The sequence below is a fragment of the Chelon labrosus genome (genome assembly GCF_963514085.1).
Source record: "Chelon labrosus genome assembly, chromosome: 20".
NCBI classification, from domain to species: domain Eukaryota; kingdom Metazoa; phylum Chordata; class Actinopteri; order Mugiliformes; family Mugilidae; genus Chelon; species Chelon labrosus.
The window spans coordinates 5,617,764-5,638,462 of NC_140353.1; the positions used below are offsets into that span (position 1 = coordinate 5,617,764).

The 20,699-nt window shown below is 43.3% G+C and overlaps 2 protein-coding genes across 11 annotated transcripts in view; both read right to left on the reverse strand.

The window, feature by feature from the left end:
* The window catches only part of stxbp5b (syntaxin binding protein 5b (tomosyn)), a 28,786-nt gene extending 16,026 nt beyond the window's left edge, over positions 1-12,760 (reverse strand). For 5 of the 10 annotated variants that reach the window (XM_084568829.1, XM_084568825.1, XM_084568828.1 and 2 more), the window contains exons 1-10: positions 12,062-12,760; positions 10,615-10,712; positions 7,236-7,317; positions 6,905-7,005; positions 5,469-5,603; positions 3,938-4,001; positions 1,687-1,770; positions 1,055-1,178; positions 774-852; positions 74-228 (exon numbers count right to left, since the gene is read on the reverse strand). In XM_084568829.1, the coding sequence (XP_084424955.1) occupies positions 74-228; positions 774-852; positions 1,055-1,178; positions 1,687-1,770; positions 3,938-4,001; positions 5,469-5,603; positions 6,905-7,005; positions 7,236-7,317; positions 10,615-10,712; positions 12,062-12,214 (1,075 nt within the window). In that variant the 5' untranslated portion in view covers positions 12,215-12,760. Of the gene's footprint in view, positions 1-73; positions 229-773; positions 853-1,054; positions 1,179-1,686; positions 1,771-3,937; positions 4,002-5,468; positions 5,604-6,904; positions 7,008-7,235; positions 7,318-10,614; positions 10,713-12,061 lie in introns of those variants that run through there. The other 5 variants (XM_084568831.1, XM_084568830.1, XM_084568832.1 and 2 more) reach the window with 4 other exon arrangements.
* Positions 12,761-17,157: 4,397 nt separating this feature from the next.
* Positions 17,158-20,002, reverse strand: LOC311505341 (ras-related protein Rab-32-like; the record flags this gene model as incomplete). The annotated part of the gene is made up of 3 exons (XM_084568853.1): positions 19,321-20,002; positions 17,737-18,014; positions 17,158-17,307 (listed from the first exon to the last, which is right to left on the reverse strand). The coding sequence occupies exons 1-3, from the start codon at positions 19,532-19,534 to the stop codon at positions 17,158-17,160; spliced, it is 642 nt and encodes a 213-aa protein (XP_084424979.1). The 5' UTR covers positions 19,535-20,002.
* Positions 20,003-20,699: the final 697 nt, after the last annotated feature.

Below are 20,699 nucleotides of genomic sequence, written 5' to 3' on the forward strand. Positions count from 1 at the left end.
ACAAAGTTACCACGGATACCAACATCATTTCAGTGATTGTACACTCTTGACAAAAGTGAGTGTCGCGGCTCACCATTTGGATATGGGGTTTCACACAGCGTTAGGAAATCTACAATAGGGTAGTCCATCTCCAGGACGGTAGTGCTCTTTCCGTGCATCACAGTCAGACAGGCTCTCCTCCCCACTGTGTCGTAAGACAGGCCTCCAGACAGGACCATGAACGGGTCCCTGAGTTCAGGAAACAGAAATATTTTAATTGCGTGTTCAATAAAATTTGGTTTGATTAGACTAGGTCGGAGAGGGACACCAATTTTTACTGTTTGTGCTTCCTCTGGAGATTCTCTGGCCCCATTTCAACAGAATCCATAACGGGAGGGATTTATTTTTTTAATTATAACGACGACTATTTTAATCCCTGTCCTCAAATACCTGCGAGGAATAATTGGATCGGTGAAAACGTTAATTTTTCATGACACGTTTTAAAAGAAAAGTTCGGCCCCGTTTACTTTGTGACCTTCACGTAACGGCGGCGGCCGCGTTAATGGTGATCACAACATAACCAACGCGCAGCGTGACGGAAAAAAACAAATCTTGTGAGAGCATAACAATAATTAGACCGCTTGCCATGCGACTTCTAAGGATGCTGCCGGCACGACGGGCCTGTTGGATACATGCGGAATAACAGGAAAGGCCGCTTTCAGTACAGGATACGGATCCAAACCCGAGTCGGTTAAGACACAGGATGGGTGTGGACTTTCCAGTGTCACACTTACCCAGCCCTTGTTGTTTTGTACTCCACTTTCAGGATAGGCTTGCATGGTTCTGGCTTTTTTCCATCCTTAGGCTGCTTCCCTGTTGGAGGATCAAGTGGCAGAACAAGATTATCTTAAGTGTGCAGATAAACATTACATACGGTGTACATATAAACATATGGACACGTCGCTGGCATCCATCTGCTTCTGTGCAAGCTACGCCACAACTCTTGGGCTCAAAGCGCCTCTGTTTGTGTACGTAAACAATGCAACTGTGCGTATACGGTACAAGAAGCTCCTACCATGTGGCGTGATGATCTGTGCAGCCTTGGCCGGGGCTCGTATATTCCACGTGGTCAAAGTGCCGTCGGAGTGGCTGCAAACAAACTGTTTACCCTCATGGTGCCAGGCGACTGAGTGGATGGCCTTCCAGACACACACACACACACACACACACACACACACACACACACAACAGTACATCATCATTAGAGCGTGACACCTATTGTAATGGAAATCCACACTGGTGTCTTCTTAGAAATGTTGGGACACCAACAGACTGCACAGGTTTTTTTTGTTTGTTCATTGTTGTGGTCGCGGATTTGTTTGGAATTAAAAAATACAGAATCACCAGACTCAGACAGTAGTGGTGAGGTGTTATCATTTGAAGTAACCTGTTTGATTTGCTTTATTTGGAAGCTCCTCATATGGGCCCTGTTACGGCCCAGGGGGCGTGTGTTTGGCCCCATTACCGAAACCGATTTCAGGTGTCAAAGCAAAACCTTTTGGAGGCCACCTTTCTCTCACATGTGACTGGATTAATAAGACCCCGCTGCCTAACAAGCCCCGCTCATGTTCCCGAGAAAACAGCGAAGGTGGGAACAAACTAGTTGTCCCCTCGCAAGCATCGAGCGGAAAGAAAATAACGCCTTACCTCATCGTAATTGTAGCGGTAGTCAGCTTTTTTGGACTTCAAATCCCACAACACCACTATCCCGCACTCAAATCCAATCAGAAGCTGCAATAACAAGAGAAGCAGAAGCACAGTTCAGCCGATTGCTGTGAAACCACACATATAACTCGGCCTGGGTTTAACGTGACCGTATCACAGCTGGACAAAAGTCGAGGCATGGACCGTCTTTCACGTTATGATTTCTTCATTGTTTTAAATTTAATTTGGTACGAGTCAAAGAAAAGAAGTGACATTTACACAATGCAGGATTTACTGTGTATTCATTAAGGTGCTACAATGACAGCTGATAGCTAGACTAATTGCTTTACAAAAACACGCTTAAAGGTGGAGCACATCATTCCTGAAATCAACTGCTGATATTTGAGCTAAAACAAACACGCCCCTCCCTTCGGTGCTCATTCAGCTCACAGATACGCTTCAGCACAATGACATGAGAGAGTTTAAAATGAAACAGTCGCTCATGTGACTAATATTGGCTTGGAGTGACAAACTGCCGTTGCAACCCCTGCTGCAAAGAGACGATCAGGCAGTTTCCCAGGGCCCTCCGCCATCCTGCGACTGGTTCGCGGGAGTCGCGTTGTGCGGATCAGGTCAAACCGCTTTATTTTTAGCTATTTACGGTGGCAGGGCTGTAAATAAACGGCTGATTTTCTTTTTCACTGCACACAGAAACAGAGAGCTAGCGGGCCGTGAGGAGATGTTTGCTCAGTGTGACAAAAAAAACAAAAAGGGCAGTGGATTAGAAGGGCTTACCCCGCCTTTAAACCGCCAACGACTGGAAATGAAACGGATCAATTCCAGTTCACTGTATCCAGGTGACAACCCAAGTCAATCAATTATGGTAAATTTAGAGATTTCTTGAATTGTAAGCGAGATTTTTGTATTAAAAAAGGTGCACTATACGCTCCGTAGACAGTTCATTAGGTACGCTAGTGAAAACGAATGCATTCTAATATAACGGTCGTGCACTAAACTATAGCTTTGTGAAGGTTACGGTATTGAGCATTTGTTTAAAACAACTGACCTGTGTTTTCATTTTGGAGCCTGTGGTTTATAAAACTATTGAATTGTGTGTTGTATGTTGTTTCTATTATTTTGACAACCCCATTGTAGCCACTGGGTGAAGCACCACAAACTATATCCTCCAGAACGATCATATAGTTCAGTTACTATCATCCTAAACATTAGAACGGGCATGGAGAGGGGTTTTAGTGCAGAATGTGTAAACTTTTCTCTGGATAAATTTCATATTAGAACAAAATGACTGTCGCTTTATCTCAATACTTAACCAGCACAGTTTTTTCAACATGTGTGCACATGGCATTGGCCTTAATTGGGTGTATTTTAGGAACAGTATGTCATGTCCACGGGCTCTATTCTGTCTAGGATTCACGGATTGCAGGGGATCTTAGATTCTTACAGTTGAATTATCACCTTCCTGAAGCAGTTTCAATACAAACTGAACATTATAGCATTAATATCACGGCTGCATATGTGTTCTGGTCTGTTGTGGTTTCTGTTGCGGACAAAGAAACCGCATCTGTCACCTTATTACATCATTATTTTTACGAGGCATTTGAGATTCATGAGATCAGTTATTCCTCTTGCCAGGTTTAAACTAGGTGTTTGTGATTGATCCACAGAGGTGCGGACCAATCGGCATCCTGTCAGGTTTGCAGGAATCCTTATCTGACATGCAATCTACAGAAGCAGCCGCACTCCCTCCTTAGTCGCCTTCAAAGCCCCTCGGACTCCGCGCCGACGTATTCCCTCCTCTGCCCTCTCCCGCCACGTCACACGGCCCATTGATTGGTTTTAAGCGAGGCGTGACAGACAGATGGCTGCATCCAATCACATGACCTCTTTCCAAACAGTTTCCATTGACGACTTCCCAGATGGTTCACTGTAACAAGCCATCTGGCCCGTCAGGTACTGGAAGGATTAGCGCGGGAAGAAACTTTTTCTCCTCTTTGATTTTGACAGCAAAAAAATCCCGAAGTTACATCGACGTTTCGTCTCATTCATTCTCCGACGCCGCTGCACAAACCGCATCGACACTGTAGTCGTCTGCGCTGAGGTGGTTAGCCGGCGGGAAATAAAAGCAAAGTGCAGCAGCAGATGACAACAAATAAAACGGGACGTTTGTTTTACGTCTCGGGGTGGAAACGCATCTCTCTTGTTCGGGGCTATGTAGCGTTTAACTATCTATTACCTTGCCCTCGTCCATAGGGTTATCACTGATGTGCACAACAGGCCCTGGGTGTGTCTTGGTGGATCTGTGGGAGAAGAGACAGAAGAAAAAGATCATTGTGGAGCTGACGTGTAAAATGCTAAAAATGATCTAAAATATACGTTTCGGTGTGTTTTAGGAGGAACGGAAAGGTCGCGCACGGAGAAAGAGGACGAGATTACGAGATGGAAAATGTGCATGAGCGCACCGGAGATAGAGACATGACATACGAGGGAGACAAAGAGAGAGAGAGAGGGGGAGAGAGAGAGAGAGAGGGAGAGCAGGGTCACATGAGGGTCTATGAGAGATTATGGCGTGTGGAGACAAGATCACCGTGGCAACAGAGCAAGGGGCACGGAGGAAGTGGAAGGTCTGGCCTAAAGAAAGTGTTGCTGCCTCCGAGTGTGGTCTGGCTCCAGTGGCTAATGATCTCATTGCTGCTGATGAGTCGATACAGTCAGAGATGTCGCAGTGAATAAAAAGGCGGGGACGGAGAGGAACATGAACTCGCCGCAACACAAACGGCTCTTGTCATGAGAGAAAGTGCGCCGTGTATTTAGATTTCTGCCGAGTTAAGACGCAGGCGGGCAAAAAAAAGAAATAAAAAATAGCGAGTTTAAGCCGAGCTCAGATCATTAGGACCACAGATGGTGTTTACTAGCCACTGCAGGAGAATCCACAGGTTTGCAGAGACATCTAACTTTCCGAGGACGACATCTCCATCTCCCGAGAGACGGCCGAATATATATTTCACGCCACATCCTTTATTTTCCTTTTCCACCCGACAGCCAAAATCATTTCCCCCATCTCCGCTGTCTGTCTCCGAGACATTTATCTAAGCGGACACTTTGCTCCGACACTTTCAACTGCCAGATCTAAAACGGCAATTTATCAGATACTTCTACAGAAGAGGCTCGCAAGCGCACCTTCATACACCCCTGGCAATTTAAGCTGCCAGTCTGCGTCTAAAATCTATTTTATTTTTTTTAGCTCACTTGTGGGCGCACTAGATAAAAGTTTTCTCTTCTCAGCAAAAGTCACGTCAAGCTGTCAATTTTCCAGTCGCCGCGGCGGTACTATTACAGCAATTTAGTTTCTTGCAAACCTAGATTAAATTTGAAGTTGTAATAGATACGCGGTGAAAGATTTACAAATATCCCTCGTGGGTGTTTTCGCATGAGGGAGTAGGTGACACAGCAGAAGTGGCTTGGGTCATCAAGTGGGCACTTCCTATCAGAGACGTTCTGTAAACACCTCCAGAAGTCTCAACAGCGAGTTCTGGCACGGCACAATCACCACCTCCAGTGCCGCCCTCACACTGATCAGAGCTACAGGATCCTCAGCTTACAGGACGCGCTTCTATCGGCAAACACAGCCGTCCAACATTCCTTTGCATTTGCAGAGTTTCCTGGTTGAGTGTCAACTGCACAAAGGAGATATGCAAATAGCCCGGCGAGTAAATGGAAGAGGGGAAGGGGAAAAAAAAAGTGACAGTTGTGAAATAAAGACTCACAGTTCGATGGCTTTGTTCCACATGATGACGTAGCCTGAGAGAGTGAAGCACTCCACGTTGACGATGTGGATGTTTCCTCTTTCGGTGCCGATGTACAGCCATTTGCTCTGGAAGGGCAGGTGGCAGTATGTGATTCTGCAAGAGATGGGGATCCATCACAACCAGGCCCTTTTCATTATCCCGTGACTCAGTCCCATCAAAGGGTCACTCTCGTCCCTAATCACGCCGCTCCGACTGGAAGGAGTAGCGAGTGACTAAGATTTAATTACAAAGGCCTTGCACTGTGTCACACTAATGAACCCGGGCTATAAATAGACGACTGGGGAAGAATAGCAGAGCAAATACGGCTGTCTTTTCTCAACTGGTAGGAAGAAATACTCTGTCGTACACGCAGATCAGCCAGAAGATTAAAACCACCTTCTTAATATTGTGTAGGCCTCCTTTGTGCCTCCAAAACAGAATGGACATGGGCCTTCTGAGGGTGAGGGGTGAGTGGATCATCCCACAGATACTTGATCAGTTTGGGATCTAGTGAATTTGGAGGCCAGGTCAACACCTTGTGATGTATTTCAAATTTTTTGTTGAGTTGTTCCTAAAGTGTTTTCGTGTGTGTGCCTGTGTCAGGCCGCATCCTGCTGGAGATGGCTGCTGCCATCAAGGAGTGTCGTTGCTATGGGGTGGGGGTGCCTGGTCTGGTCTAGGTGGGTGCTACATGTCTAAATAACATCCACTTGAATGAATGCCAGGTCCAAACGTTTCCCAGCAGAACACTGAATTGTCACAAGATAGTCGTTATTCACTTCTCCTGTCAGTGGTTTTAATGTTGTGGCCGATCGCTGTACGTGCCAGCTGGCTGTTGGCTGTAGTTTTCACGGTGCATTCAAGTGCAACTTTTTGGACCAGAGACAGGCCTTTGTTGTTCCGTTAGTTCTTTGATGTCGGTTTATTGTGTCCTACCTTCACATAAATTAGCATCACAATCATAATATCCAAGCTTTTTTTTTTTTTTTTGCTGACACTTGCTGCCTTTGGATTAGAGGCTGATCAGAGTACAATCAAAACAGTGAGCTGACAGCGTATAAAAATCTACACAGAGCTGAGGGCGACCGCAGAGCCGGGCGATCAAACTCTGCGGGGTGCCCTGGTCCGCGTTACACATCATCGTCGTTTGATCCTCAGTTAATACAAAATTACAGATTAGCGCAGTTTTAAAGAATAAAACATTCAAAAAAAACACTAAATCCCTACTTTCTAATTGGGCACAGGATATGCACAAAGTTGTTTTAATACCACAGGAAGACGTTTCTGGGTGATCTTTCAAGATGTGACAGCAGCTGAACAGCTAATTATCCCGTGTGACCCGTGTGACACATGTGGCCAGATGTGAGGGCTGTGAGGGGGCGGAGACGGATGCGGCGTCACCGCGGAGCACATACCTCTCCCTGTTGAATTTGAGGGAATGCAGGATGGCAGGGATTTTTTGCCTCAGGTTCCACAGGTGGATGCTGTCATCAGCTAAGGCACTCACCAGCGCCCCCTGCAGGTGTCGTGATAAACAAAGGGGTTATTGGCACCAAGGAAACAACAACATAAGAATAGCAAGCAAATATGAGGACACAGGAGCAGCAATTCCCTTGCCTGTAAACATAATACAGGTGTAGAAGAGGTGTGGACAGACAGGGAGTAAAGAGGCGAGGAGGAGGAGGAGGAGGAGGAGGAGGAGGAGGAGATAAAACCAGACAAGGACACAAGGGACAGGCAACCAACCTCGTTGATCAGGAACTGGAGCTGAATGACTGCGGCACCGCTCTCATGCTGACAGTAGCATTCCACACCTGCACGGCCGAAGCTAAAAGTTGGCACAGTCAAAGAAAACTGGACGGCTTCCAGCGAGGTTCACATCAGATATCGAAGAGTTAAACGGTTAAAATAAAATGTGCTATTTCCAGCCTGCCGTGGGTGTTTTCAATATCGAAACTAGATATTTTTTTTTTTTTTTTTTAAATAAATTCCACAGACAAGTGCACGAAAAACAAACCAAACTGGTGAGTTATAAATAAAAGCAGTGGGCCCTGCCTGCCTTATTTATTCAAATGCGTCAGCCAGTGTGACGACAGCGTGATTAGCTTAACTGTGATCCCTTTCTACTTGACTGTTGGGCTCTGTTTAATCTCGGCATTCGAGACCACTCGCTCGGCTAACAGTTCGGTGTGGGGCTTCTGTGTGAACTCTGCGCGAACTAACAGAGGGGCTGCAAAATTTCCACGTGCATCCACGTCGGCATCGGAGCTGCGACGTATCCCACAAAAAAATACCTTCAAATACTTTCTTAAACAGCACGGAAAGCAGAGGCGCATTGAGGAAACATGTCTCTATTTTGTGAACAGCCTGTAATCTCTGGAGATAGTTATCGAGTCTGCAGAGTCAAGCACGCCAGCACAAAAGAAGAAGGAAGCAGCACGAGATGTAATCATACAGAGAAGCACCAGACAGAGAATAAGGTGCGCTGTTTGATCATGCCAAAAGACAGGCAGTTGTGTTCGCTACCCGGGTCTGTTCAGTGCTGAAACAGCAGAATAAGTCTGTACAGGATTATGCGAGCTGTGGTCAAACAATCCCTCAATTTCCTTAAACAAACTAAGGTGGGGCTGCAGGACAGGCTCAACAGTGGGCATCACTCCTGCAGAGGGACGGAGGCAAACACCAGACTATCAGACTTTAAGGTGGCGCCAGCTGAGGCCTGGTGGCAACTGAACTCACATTCACCCATGACCTTTCTGTCCAGTTTTAGCTCGGGGCCTCGCAAGTTCTGCACAACATTTGTCAGAATAATTAATGGGTATCGCATCTGCACAGGTCCACGAAGGAGAAGGAGGAGAAGGAGGAGGAGGGGGAGGAGGAGGAGGGGTCATTAAGTCCGTTTTATGCCCTCTGGGGTCGTGCACAAATAAGAATCTAAAGAGCAGGGACGTTAATATGCAACACCGTATTGTTAGATTAATTCGACAGGCTCGCCACAGTTAACACGCGGCTTGTTTATTTCACTGCGAGCGTTCACTCGTCGATGCACGTATTGTAAAAGCGTCTCGAGTGTGAAGCCTTTCTGTTGCAATGTAGGTTAATGGGGCTGCTGAGCAAAGCGACTTTCTAGGCTAGCAGGAAGTTACTAAGAGGAAAACCCGAACAAGATGTTATCAGCGTGGCGAGAAGGTAGGTACGTAGGTAGGTTGAGCATTCTTTCAGAACGTCCAGCCACACTCTATCAGGTCACAGGTTAGACACGGCATGATCTGTCACGTTTTAGTTATGCAACATTCTGAGCACAGGAAGCTGGGAGACATCGACAAAACTTGTCAAAATAATAATTGCCGTCTTTATCTTTCGGCCATTTGATTGGATTTAAATTATCTGCCATACTTCCAGATGAAATTGGACCTTTAGAGGTGGAACAGTAATGACTCATTACTGGATTTCTGATTTTCTTCCATAATCAGAAATTTGACAATGTAAAGTTTTGTTAGAAAACTATTTTAATATGCGTTTATGGGAAACAATATTTACCAACTCAAATCGCAAAATAACCGGCTGATAATCAATTCTGATTCTGATTCTTTACAATCTTATATAACATCCAATGTGTCAGATGCAATGTCTATTATGCGTTTATATATACTCATTTAGAGTGTGGGGAAATAAAACTTTGAGCTCTAGGAGAATTTGCTTTTCCGTCCTTAGAATGTAAAGTCATCACACTAGAGCTGCCCTCCCCCCTCCCCGAAGATCAACACTTCCCCATTCGGTAAACCAACGTGGTTAACCATAGCATTTCAACATCAGCAGGCTTTCTCTCACAGTCAACTGATCAGCATCATCAGACAGGAAGTGTCTTTATCGTGCTAGTTCGCGAGAACAGCGGCCGATCTAGAAGTGTTAAGAAGAAGGGGAAGCTGAAGACCACATTTCTGCAGAGGACGCTCATCAAAACATCTGACTTCCAGCGTGACCAGTCATCTGCAAGTATCCCAAATTACAAGACTTAAAGTAGTGCCCATTTTTGCACAACCCTGGACATCCCCTTCATCTTATTCTGAAAGTCACAAACAAAAGCAAGACGAGCTCACCGTCACTACTTATTCCTGTAAAGGTCATGCGCATTGGAAAGAGCGGGGAGCTGTCTACAGTAACACACTGATTAAAACACTGTAGTGGAGACAGATCTTGTAAAAGCAGACATTTATTGCTTGTAGACACCTCATTGAGCTTATGTCTACTGAGCTGTGGCAGCGTTTCCAAACTCCAGGGGCAATGAGGTGGATCGATACAGCCCGTCTTTTGATAAATGGACCAATTGCCTGAATGACAGTAATCCCATCAGCTCCACCTTACACATTAGGACAACATGGAAGCGGTGTGTGTTCTCCGGGAGTTGCCCATGCGCAAAACACACACACAACGCTCTCCCTAATCTGGAGAGTGGATAAAGACGAGCACGGGGCCGCTTCTGCAGAAAATCTAAACAAGGCAGATGGGCTTCCTAAGAGGGATATCAGCACAAAGGGAAACCCTGGGTTAATAGGCTAACAGGCTAAAGACATGCAGTGTTTAACAGTGTTGAATCCAGGGGCTGATTTGCCGGTGTGACTCACTGAAGTGGCTCGCTTAGCTGTAAAAACACATTTTTACCCTTGAACGCAAACAAACACAAAACTGACTTTCAGCTGCCGGAGGGGCCACGCGGCACCGTGGCAGCTTGATTGTGCGCGTGCGCGCCGTGCAAGTCCAGCTATGTTTACAGCACATATGAAGCGGCATCCTGGCACTGTCTGGGCAGCTCAGTTGATGAGGTTGGCTCCTCGGCATATGGCGGAGGAGCTGTTCATGCTACTGCAGAGATACCACTAATGAGCCCGGGTGCTCCAGGAGATGGAGGCTGCCGGCTGCACAGAAAACACAAACCAGCTAGCGTCTACTACCTCTAAGCCAACCTTTGTTGTGCGCGACGGGTAAAAGGAAAATGAGATCACTTACAGGGCGAATTCCACAGATTTTGAGGAATTCTGAACGCCAGCTGGGTCTTATAATGTTTGCGGAAACGATTCCAGACGTGTGAAGACGTTTTCGATTTCACGTGAAAGAAAAAGGATACAGCCTCAAAGCTCCGGTCTGAGTCCCGATGGCCAAGATTTTCTGCACGGGGTCAAAAGCCATCGAGGATGGTTGATACGGGAAGCCATGACGCACAGTCTGCAGGGTAAAAAAAAGAAAGAGCAGAATTTATATCAGACCTCCAGTCAGCGAATCAATCATCTCCTACACAGTCATGCTGGCATTAGAGGAGAAAAAACATTATCATAATCTCCCAGAAATGTAATCCATCTATGTGGAAAATTAGTCTCATTATCAAAATAAATTAGATAAAGGATTAACATTAGTTCAAATGGGTCGCGGAATAAATTTCTCTGATAAGCGCCTGACATGTGTGCAAGCTCAATCCTGTAAAGCAAGGGTAATAAATCACATTTTTATCCATCCTAAGACTTGGACGTCGCAGCTGAATGCCAGGATCTTGCAGCAGCAGCCGCCGCCACCAAAACATTAGCATCATCATCATCAGGCATCTATAACTCAATTGTTTCAGGTTGGAAACCTTGCCCAACCATCCATGGGCTTTGTGCAGCTTGCAGCGGGATTATGTAACAGGTAATGCTCTGGCCTTGTAACCCCGCTGACCTGACCTGTTCTGCTCCCAGCTGAGGCAGAAGCCGGTGGGCTGGCTCGACACATTTGAGTCCAAAACAGTGCCAGCCAGATCCAACATTAGTGTGTATTAGTAAAACGATGCATGATTTAATAATTATTGGGGGAAATCTTGTGACAGTGGGTTTTAAAGGTTGGGTTTTAGTCGTTTTTTCCGAAGCTCGTGCAAATATGTGCTGAAGGAAGCTTGTTTTTGAACGCAATTTTAATGTCACAGCCCTGGTTCAGTGGGGAAAATGCAAACTGAAGCTGATTTAGACAGAGAAGTTGAATATTTACTCAAGTTTAAGACTTATTAATGTAGCCGGCTACACATTAAGTTGATTTACTGTAACTTGTGAAGACAACCTTCATTCTGGAGGCTCTTGTTTTCAAATAAACGTAGGAAAATGTCCCTAATCTCTTACACTGCAATGCTGTTGGGATGGGGGTCCCTTCAGGGCCACTGTGCAGAGGAGGAATTATAACAACAGTGCAATAAATGAGCATGTGAGTTTTTGCATTTTTAAGATTATGAGGCGATTATGTTAGCCAGATAGCCTCCTATGAAGATTAACAAACAGTGACTTGAGGCGTAAGATTCAGTGCACAGCAAACAGCCGCGGAGCTGGGCTGGAAGAAATGGATAAAACTGATTCCCCGTGAACGCCACAATATCTACTTTGATACGAGACTTTAAAAATGTGGTGCGTTTACGTTTGCATGTATACATATGTGCGATTTTCCAACTGAAGCTCCGGCGCTGGTGGAGATGAAAACAAGCCTAGTGTTTGGTCACGCCGCTGTCATCTGACTGTCAGTCCGTTAATGTTGCCTGCTAGTAGCGGAAAACCCACCTTGCAAAGCTGGAAATGCTCCGACTGGAGAGTCTCCTGGACAACATCGTTTTCCTTGGGAGTACCGGGCTGAGCAGCTGCGGCGGAGGATGAAGAAGAAGAAGAAGCCGCTGTCAAACCGTCCAGCACCTTCCTAATGTTAAACTTCTTCATTTTCCTCCGGTACGGACGCGACGGTTGAGAGAACGGATCAAGCGAGCCACCATAAATTGGTCGGAGAGGGGGGGTAGCTGCTAGCTAGCTAGCCGGAATAACGCACAGTTAATATCGTTCTGTGTACATCTCGCATGTTACGGAGGGTGTTGCCAGCGCACTCCCCAAAAGCACCCGAGTCACGAACATCGATTCAGCGAGTCCCTTCCGATGTCGGTGTTAATCCGCCATTTACGTGGCCAGCTTTTATTCGATCGGGATCAATCGTTTCCGCGAGCTGTTTCCCCCAACCAGGGCTCAGCGGGTAGCAAACTGGCTACGGAAACGCAGCGAACTGCAGCGGGGATTGAGTCTGCGCTCTGCGGTCACCCGGATGCAGGGCCGGCGTCTACGGTGTTTTCTGTGACCCGTCAGATTACGTGACCTCGAACCTCGCAGCGTAATCCAGCAAACGTTTAAAAAAAACAAAACAAAACAACAACAAAAAAACTAGGAATATAATACTATATTGTGTGACCTGCTGTCATGATAATTTATAAGATTAAATACCAGAGGAGTACACCTTTAAGTGAGGTATCTTATTACCATCAGGTATCAAAACATTTAAAATATGCTTAAAATAAATAATGAAACACACACACACTAAAAAAATAAAGAAATAAATATTGCAGTGGTGCATTATCCAAAAAACAAACAAACAAAAAAAACAAACCTGTATTAAATAAAATAAATTAAAAATGTGTACTATTTTGGGTTTTAATCTATAACTCCTCCTTCCTGCCCAGTTAAAACAAATAAATAAAAATAATAAATCTTAAAAAGCATGGAGTCTATAATCTTAACATTCATGTCTTTTTAGATCATAATTTATACATATTTTTAAAAAACAAAAAAACAAAAAACATATTTTATTTTATTACAGTTCCAATAAAAGTTTGTTATAACTCGTAGGACTGTCAAATCTTCTTGAAAACATTTTAATTAGTGGGTGGGAAAAACATAGTTTCCTGTTGCCCCCTGCTGGTTAAAGCAAATAAAATAACTAACTAAATACAAATATTCTAAATAATAATAATGATATGTAGGCTAATATTCACATTTTTTATTTATAGGCCATAACTTCAACATATTATTTATATATTTATATAACATTTTGTCAGAATCCCAGTGTAGTAACCGTGTGGATGGTAGCAACATCTTGAAAACTTTTTTAATTTTTTAAAAAATAAATTAACAGACTCTTTCAGATTGTCCTGTGGCCCCCTTGCTGGCTGAAGCAACTTCAGGCAGCCTGGTTTTGAGTTTTAATCTAACCTATAATTCAAGCTATCTACTTAAAAAACATAAATAATGAATAAATATTTAAGTATTTAGATATATTTTTAAATTCTGTCACAAAAAACTTTTTAAACGGTAATGAGGTTCTCCTGAAAACACTCATTTGAACACTGCTAGTGGAAAAAAATGAACACTTTGAGGTTGTCCTGTGGCCCCCTGCTGGCTGAAGCCTCCGTTATGCTTCAGGGCATGGAAAGAAATAAAATCTGCCCATGTGGCACCTATCAAAGCTTTAAAGAGCCGAGAAATGACACGATGGCAGTGAAAAAACATCATCTTCAGTAAAGATCATTCCCACAGAAATATGATCCGTTGTTGGTTCTTTCCAATCAGTTGAGCATGCCAGGAAAATAGGCCCAATTTCATCCTTCTGCATGTTCCCAGAGGAATAGAAATCAGGTTATTTTACCTCCACAGAGAAAACCGGTTTCAGAAAACCTGGTTGAAAGATCACTTTTGAGATCTGTCATTCGTTTTAGGTAGCCCACTTTCTTCACTGATTAAGGAATTAAGTAGTGCCTCTTAATTAATACACGTGGAAAAGATGAAAGACAGGAGGCCGTGAATCACCTTTGTGCCTCGTGAAGTTTTTAAGACTTTAAGAAAAGAAAAGTGAATTAATCAATGTTTTTTTTTTTACTGAGATTGTCTGAGAAGTTTCGTTTACGTTCTACAGTTTGATGTAAATTTCACATTATAGCCTACCTTTGATGATCAAAAGGCGCTAAACAAATTTTACACATTTTACTACATTTTATTTTATGTGAGTGGATTTCTACATTTGGTATCTCTAAAGTACAAACCATAACCCGGATTTGGTCTGTTCATCAAGTGGCACATAGACCTTCCTGGAAATTATCTTTGTATAATAACACATTTACTTTACAAGTAGTTCTACTTGAGTATACGCATGTTATGCTTCTTTTGCTCCACCACATTTAAGACAACAAATATACTTCTTCTTTTTTTGCACACACCTGACAGTTAATACTTAATTTACAGATTAAAACTTCTGCATACAAAGCATTAAAAGCCTTACATGTGAATGTGGCAATCAGAGTAGTTGGATATAAGGATGTGAATGATGCTTTAACTCCCTTTGACACTACTACATGTTAATGACAACAAGTCAAGATTTTAACCACATGTTCAAAATAACATTAAAAATCCTTGTGTGTGGGGACGGTGGATGCTTTGTCCGCTTGTCCTGTGAAGGGTCGCAGTTGGGCTGGAGCCTATCCCAGCTGTCATCGGGTGAGAGGCGGGGGTACACCCTGGACAGGTCTCCAGTCCATCACAGAGCTAACACAGAGAGACAGACAACCATTCACACTCACACCTACGGACAATTTAGAATCACCAATGAACCTAACCAGCATGTTTTTAGACGGTGGGAGGAAGCTGGAATCAAGGTATATTTTTCTACACATAACTGTCTTTGTACTTGCGTGTTTCGATCAATAGATGGCGTAGTCTACCAACACTCTATCATCCTGCAGTCTGACAGCATCTCCTTGCAGCCAAATCCCAGCACCATGGATAGCAACATATGGCTCCCTGGTCCTGATTGTGTCCCCAGGATGTAATCTGATTTTAAGAATTAGATTCAGTCATATCCTGGCTTTTATTTTTTTATTTTTTTTGTTCCAGATTCACTATTTTGAATGCAAGAGGGACTCATGCACATTAAACATCCTGTTTAGCATACATAACATCTGTGAACGCGTAGACGTCTTAAAATAGGCCTCTTAAGGCACAGTAAGAGGCAGACAGAGTCACGGCGGGGCCGTGTACACATCTTTACCCATTATCAACCTTTTTGCAAGTTGTCCAAATTGAAATTTTCATGCAGTCATGAATATATGAACGAAGCTGCCGGAGCAAGTGCTCACTGGAGGGCTAGATAAAGCGGGGGCCGTATCAATAATGCACAAGTGATGGGATCTGTTGCAGAGAGCGCGACTCCCATTAAGCCTGTCATATTTATAAAACAACGCACTAAGAAGCTGCACTTCTGTGGCCGACGTGAGAAAGTATCGGGGCCAGCCTCCATGTTTGACTCCTGAATTTAGGTCTCTGGTATCTGGGACATAAATCCATAATTAGAAGTTGTGTGTTACTTATTTTGTTTCTTTCCCTCGGGCACTGTTGCCACATGACGTAAATTACCTTCCTGGCTTTTAATGCTGTAACTCCCTCGATCAGCAAGTGGACTGGTGGCGTTTGGGTTTTTATAAGTTTAAAAGATTGTCTTGGGATAGTTTTGCTGAAATAATCTGCATATTGATAGCAGTAAGTGTATGAATGCAGGCATGGCACCTCATTATGTAGCGTGCAGATTATCCCAAGGTTAAAAAAATAAATATAAAACAGTTTACACCTGGAGAGAGCCTGAATTCGGACAAAGCTACTGAGCATAGGTACCCGGCGGCTGGATGTAGAACAGTTCCCTCGTTGCACAGCAAGGACACAGAAAAAGTAAGACTACAGGACAGCAAAGAACGGATCGGTGTGCAAAAATAACCTGAGTAGTACACGACACGTCAGTGAGCATAAAGGACACTTTGAATTTCACAGTTTGTGCATGAAGAAAACCACGCTGCAATCAATTCATTTTAATGTACTGTGCATTCATTATACCTCCAGATTTATCCAAACCCACACAAAAAAAGAGAACCATTACAAAAAATTATAATTTGACCAGTCTTTCTCTGGATGAAGCTAGACCACATGGCTGAGTATGTGCCCAGGGGAAAGACATTTTATTTAGGTTAAAGTAAACTATAGGTAACAGCAGCTATAAATTAAATGTAATGATCTCACATTACACTGCAGTGTTTCCCCTCTGAATTACTTTGCACATGCAGTCTTGACTTCACAAAAGAGTCTGAATGTTATGCTTTTTAAAATGTGTCGACTATTAGCGACACAGTTCAGTCCTCCTTGGGCATTTTCACAATTTTTTTTTTCCCCCTCTCCACCAAAATCAGGTCATGCTGATATCGTTCCTCTGCTGTTGGCCAAATCAATCGGAGCTGCGACGCTCATGCACGGGTCTTAGCTCATCTCTCTGTGAAGTGATTAACAGATAATTATATGCATGGCTTGCATAACACTCAAGTAGCACTTGATGCTGGGATAGGTTCTCCTTTAGTGAGAAAAAGATCTGACGGCTTGGATTGTGATTTATATATATATATATGTATATCACTCTCTCTGTGTTTCACAGTTTCTGCCCTTCCAGTACAGCAGGTCAATCACTTGCACGTCTCGGTTTACGCGGGGAGTGTTGCAGGCTTTTCCCAGCAGGATGCGTGTCATGCTGATCTGTTTATTATCTCGACCGTATCTGTGGTTTATAGGAGGAATGAGCTTAATTGTCTCCACAGAGGTGTTTATGAGGCAGCCCACACACTCCAGACATAAGTGGGAAAACTGGCAAGGGCGGAAGTATGAATATAACATTACTGAGTGGATGTAAAACAGGCTCATTGGCTCTCTGAAATAGCTTCTCTGCAGTGAGTATCACAAACAGGTCTGTTTAACCAGCAGCAGCAGCAGCAGCAGCTTCAGCAGTTTGGCTCTTTGCCTCAGAGCATCGGTCTTCAACAGCAAAATGACTGGCTCTGACTCTCCTCGGGAGTCTGGTTCACTTTGATCCCGTCCCCGTGGTGCTCTTCATCGGTCGGGCTGGTGTCGCACAGCATCATTTGTCTGACAAGAAAGGCACCTGCCTCATCAATATTGATATTGTCCTATAAATGGAGGGAGGGAGGGAGAGAGGGAGAGAGGGAGGGACACGATTTAGAATGATGTGGCTGCATCTGTCGGGGTTAAGTGTTCGGCTCGGTGTGTTAAAACTCAGCTGCCAGTGGTTCCCGTGTGTTAATATTTGAACACATTTTTATGAAGGGGTTATACGGTTGCAGTGTTAAAGTTCACACACACACAGTAGCACATGCATAAGTTACAAGTCTAGCTGGGAGCCACAAGAGCCGCTGATGGCTTCACTTGGGCAGAATGGAGCTATATAAAATTCATCAAATGCAAAAACCTTCAAACAAACTGTCAGTGAAACACAGTCATTCAGGCAATTAATATTTAATTGACTGAAAAATAACTAAACCCCCATCGCTGACTTTGAGAAACGTTCACAATTAGTGCAGAGACACTACAACACAAACCTTTGCAGAGGTCTCAAACCAGCCCGGGAAGCTGTTGTCTTCACAGAAGCGGTCCAGAGAGGACACCAGATCTTCATCCCTCTCTTTCAGGTCACATTTGTTGGCCAGCAGGACGGCAGGAATTGGACGTCCACTGCTGAGACGGACTTTACTATCTAAGTCCTGCTTCCACCCGGATGCACTCTCCAAGCTTGAGCTTTTTGTAATGTCAAAGACCACTATTGCTCCCATAGCTCCTTTGTAGTACACCCTGGACATATTCTTAAACCTTTCTTGACCTTAAGGGAAGAGAAGATACATTTGTGTAATTAATCCTTTCCCAAAGCTTGCACTCAAATCTGAATCTCAGAGTGAATTTGATTTGTACAGATAGGCTAATATTAGTTGGCAACAGTTTGGAGATTTTGGATTTGAACTGGACCAGCAGTAATCTTCTGAAATAAAGTTGCAGCCTGTGTTTCCAAGGACACGGGTTAGGATTGCAGTTAGTGCTGAGAAAATATATTCAATAATTATATTTAGGATGATTTATCAAAAGTTAAAGGTCACTTTTGCAGAACAGGCCACCACCTGGAAGCTTGGGAGCCTCTATTTTGGAGTTGAGAAAGGAAAAAAAAAAAAGGTTTAAAGTTGCCAGATTTGCTAGCAGTGGATGTGCATGACATTATAGGCCAGGGGTGTCAAACTCATTTTAGTTCGGGGGCCACATACAGCTCGGGTGAGCCGGACAAGACAACAGCATAATAACCTATAAGTAACGACAACTCCAGATCTTTTACATTTGTTTTAGTGTAAAGAAGAACAAGTTGATTAGCAGAATGTTTACATTTAATAAACTATCCTTCAAAAATGTTTTTAATTTATTAAGAAAAATAAGTGCAATTTGGACACATTGCTGTTTAGTCCTGGGTCTCAGTGTTGTGTTCTGTCCACTTCTCTGACTAAAACAGTGCACAAATTAGGGGTAGCAGTTGTTTTCTCACTTTGCAAATTCATGTTGCGGGCCAGATTAAACCCTCTGGCGGGCCGTTTTTGGCCCGTGGGCCGTATGTTTGACACCTGTGTTATAGGCTAAGCATTTTACACCCACAGTGAATTACCACTGAATCTGAAACAACCCAAAAGGCAGTTACAGCACTCCACCTTTGGATAAACTAATGCAATTGAGTCACATGATGTACAGAGAAAACGTTTCCTGTCGAACTGTTTAACACTTGTTGTCCTCAGAAAATTAGTATGTCTAGGTTTGACTTTCTTCATACTGAAATCCAATCCACGTGATCCATAACTTAATTACAACTGAAATTCAATTGCAAAATGAAATACATTTGAGTCCGTAGCTCGAATATATTTATTTGTCTAAAAAATTGGCACCAGGGAGGTATCGTGTCATATCAAGATATTGTGCATATAGGTCGATTTTATTTGCTTTTAGCTCAAGTCAGCTGTATTGCTCAGTCATGTTTATAACTGAAGTTACTTTTACATACGTTTTAAAATTTCTCTTAATGGATGACATCAAGGCCAATTTCAGTATATATATAAATGCGATTTCAACACTACTTTTAGAATTATAACACTCACCTGCAATGTCCCAAAGCTGCAGTCTCACCACCGTCCTGGCATCCCATTTAAGTGTTTTCAAGGCAAAGTCAACTCCAATAGAAGACTTGTATTGGTCACTGAAGGACTTTTTAACGTAACGCTGGACAAAGCTGCTCTTCCCAGCGCCTACATCCCCAATGACTAAAACCTTAAACAGATTGTCTGGGCATAAGGTCACTGAACTTCTCTCCATGTTGTGGTCACCCCGCTGACAGTTAAAATATATATATATATTTTCAAATGCGGAAAATGTACAAGCGTGAACACTACTCTATTTCCAGTGTCGCTGCTTTCAGTCAGTCAGTCTTCCTGCTTTGAAGTCATAAATCTTTGACCTTTGATTTGAAACGGTTAGCTATTGAACAACACAGGCCAAAGGCAATATATTCCACCAAGAAAAACAGGAGACGAAAGCATAAAAAATATTTAATTTACTCCAAACAAGCAAGTGTCCCTCAAATGCTTGTCTACAATAAATAGTGTTTAAAACTGCAGACTTAATTTAAACTGCACTAAATACTGTATATCAGGCTGAGAATAGCTTATTCAGAATATTACGGTAACAGTAGCACTTTATCACATTGTACGATTTTGACTGGCTGTTAAAAGTCAGTATTTAGGAAGGTGATTGGTGTACGCAGCCACAATCACACACAACATATACAGCTAATGAGTTCTCTCGCTAATACTGTAATTCATATAGATATTATCTGGATACCAAAATATGATTCACAAGTCATACATTCACAAAACGTATGTATGCCATTTATCTTACACGTTATGAAATCTGATGTCTAATTACAAAAGATACAAATTTTTTGAAACTAGGTTAACTTGCATTTCAACACCATAGAAACAAAATAAACGTATAAAAGAAAAATCTGAACGAGAACGTGGCACTTGAACCTGTCCTCTGCTACATTCGTGATACTTGTTTGTATCAGTCAGAAATTCACAGATAAGTTTTTTCTTTCCCCAACAAGCAGTCCCGTTAGCATTACACAAAATGTTTATCGTGTACTCCGAGCATAAAGGAAGAGTTTGAGATTTAGGGATATCAGACAATGCTACATTCAGAAGCTAGCTTAGCTTAGCTTAGCATAAAACAGGGGAAAACTCTTGCCTCTAAGACTCGTCTCCATACAAAAACTACAGTGTTTGTGGTTTATCACAGCCAGGCTAGCTGTCCTGGCCTTCTACAATTCTGTACGCTAAGCTAGCTACGTCTGCTAACATTATCATAATAAGATAAAACCAGGCTAGCAGGTCTCCCCCTGCTTCAAGTCTTTATGCTAAGCTAGTGAATGCTAAAGTGTAAAAATAAGAATTTGTGGTTGCTCACATTTAGATAAAACCAG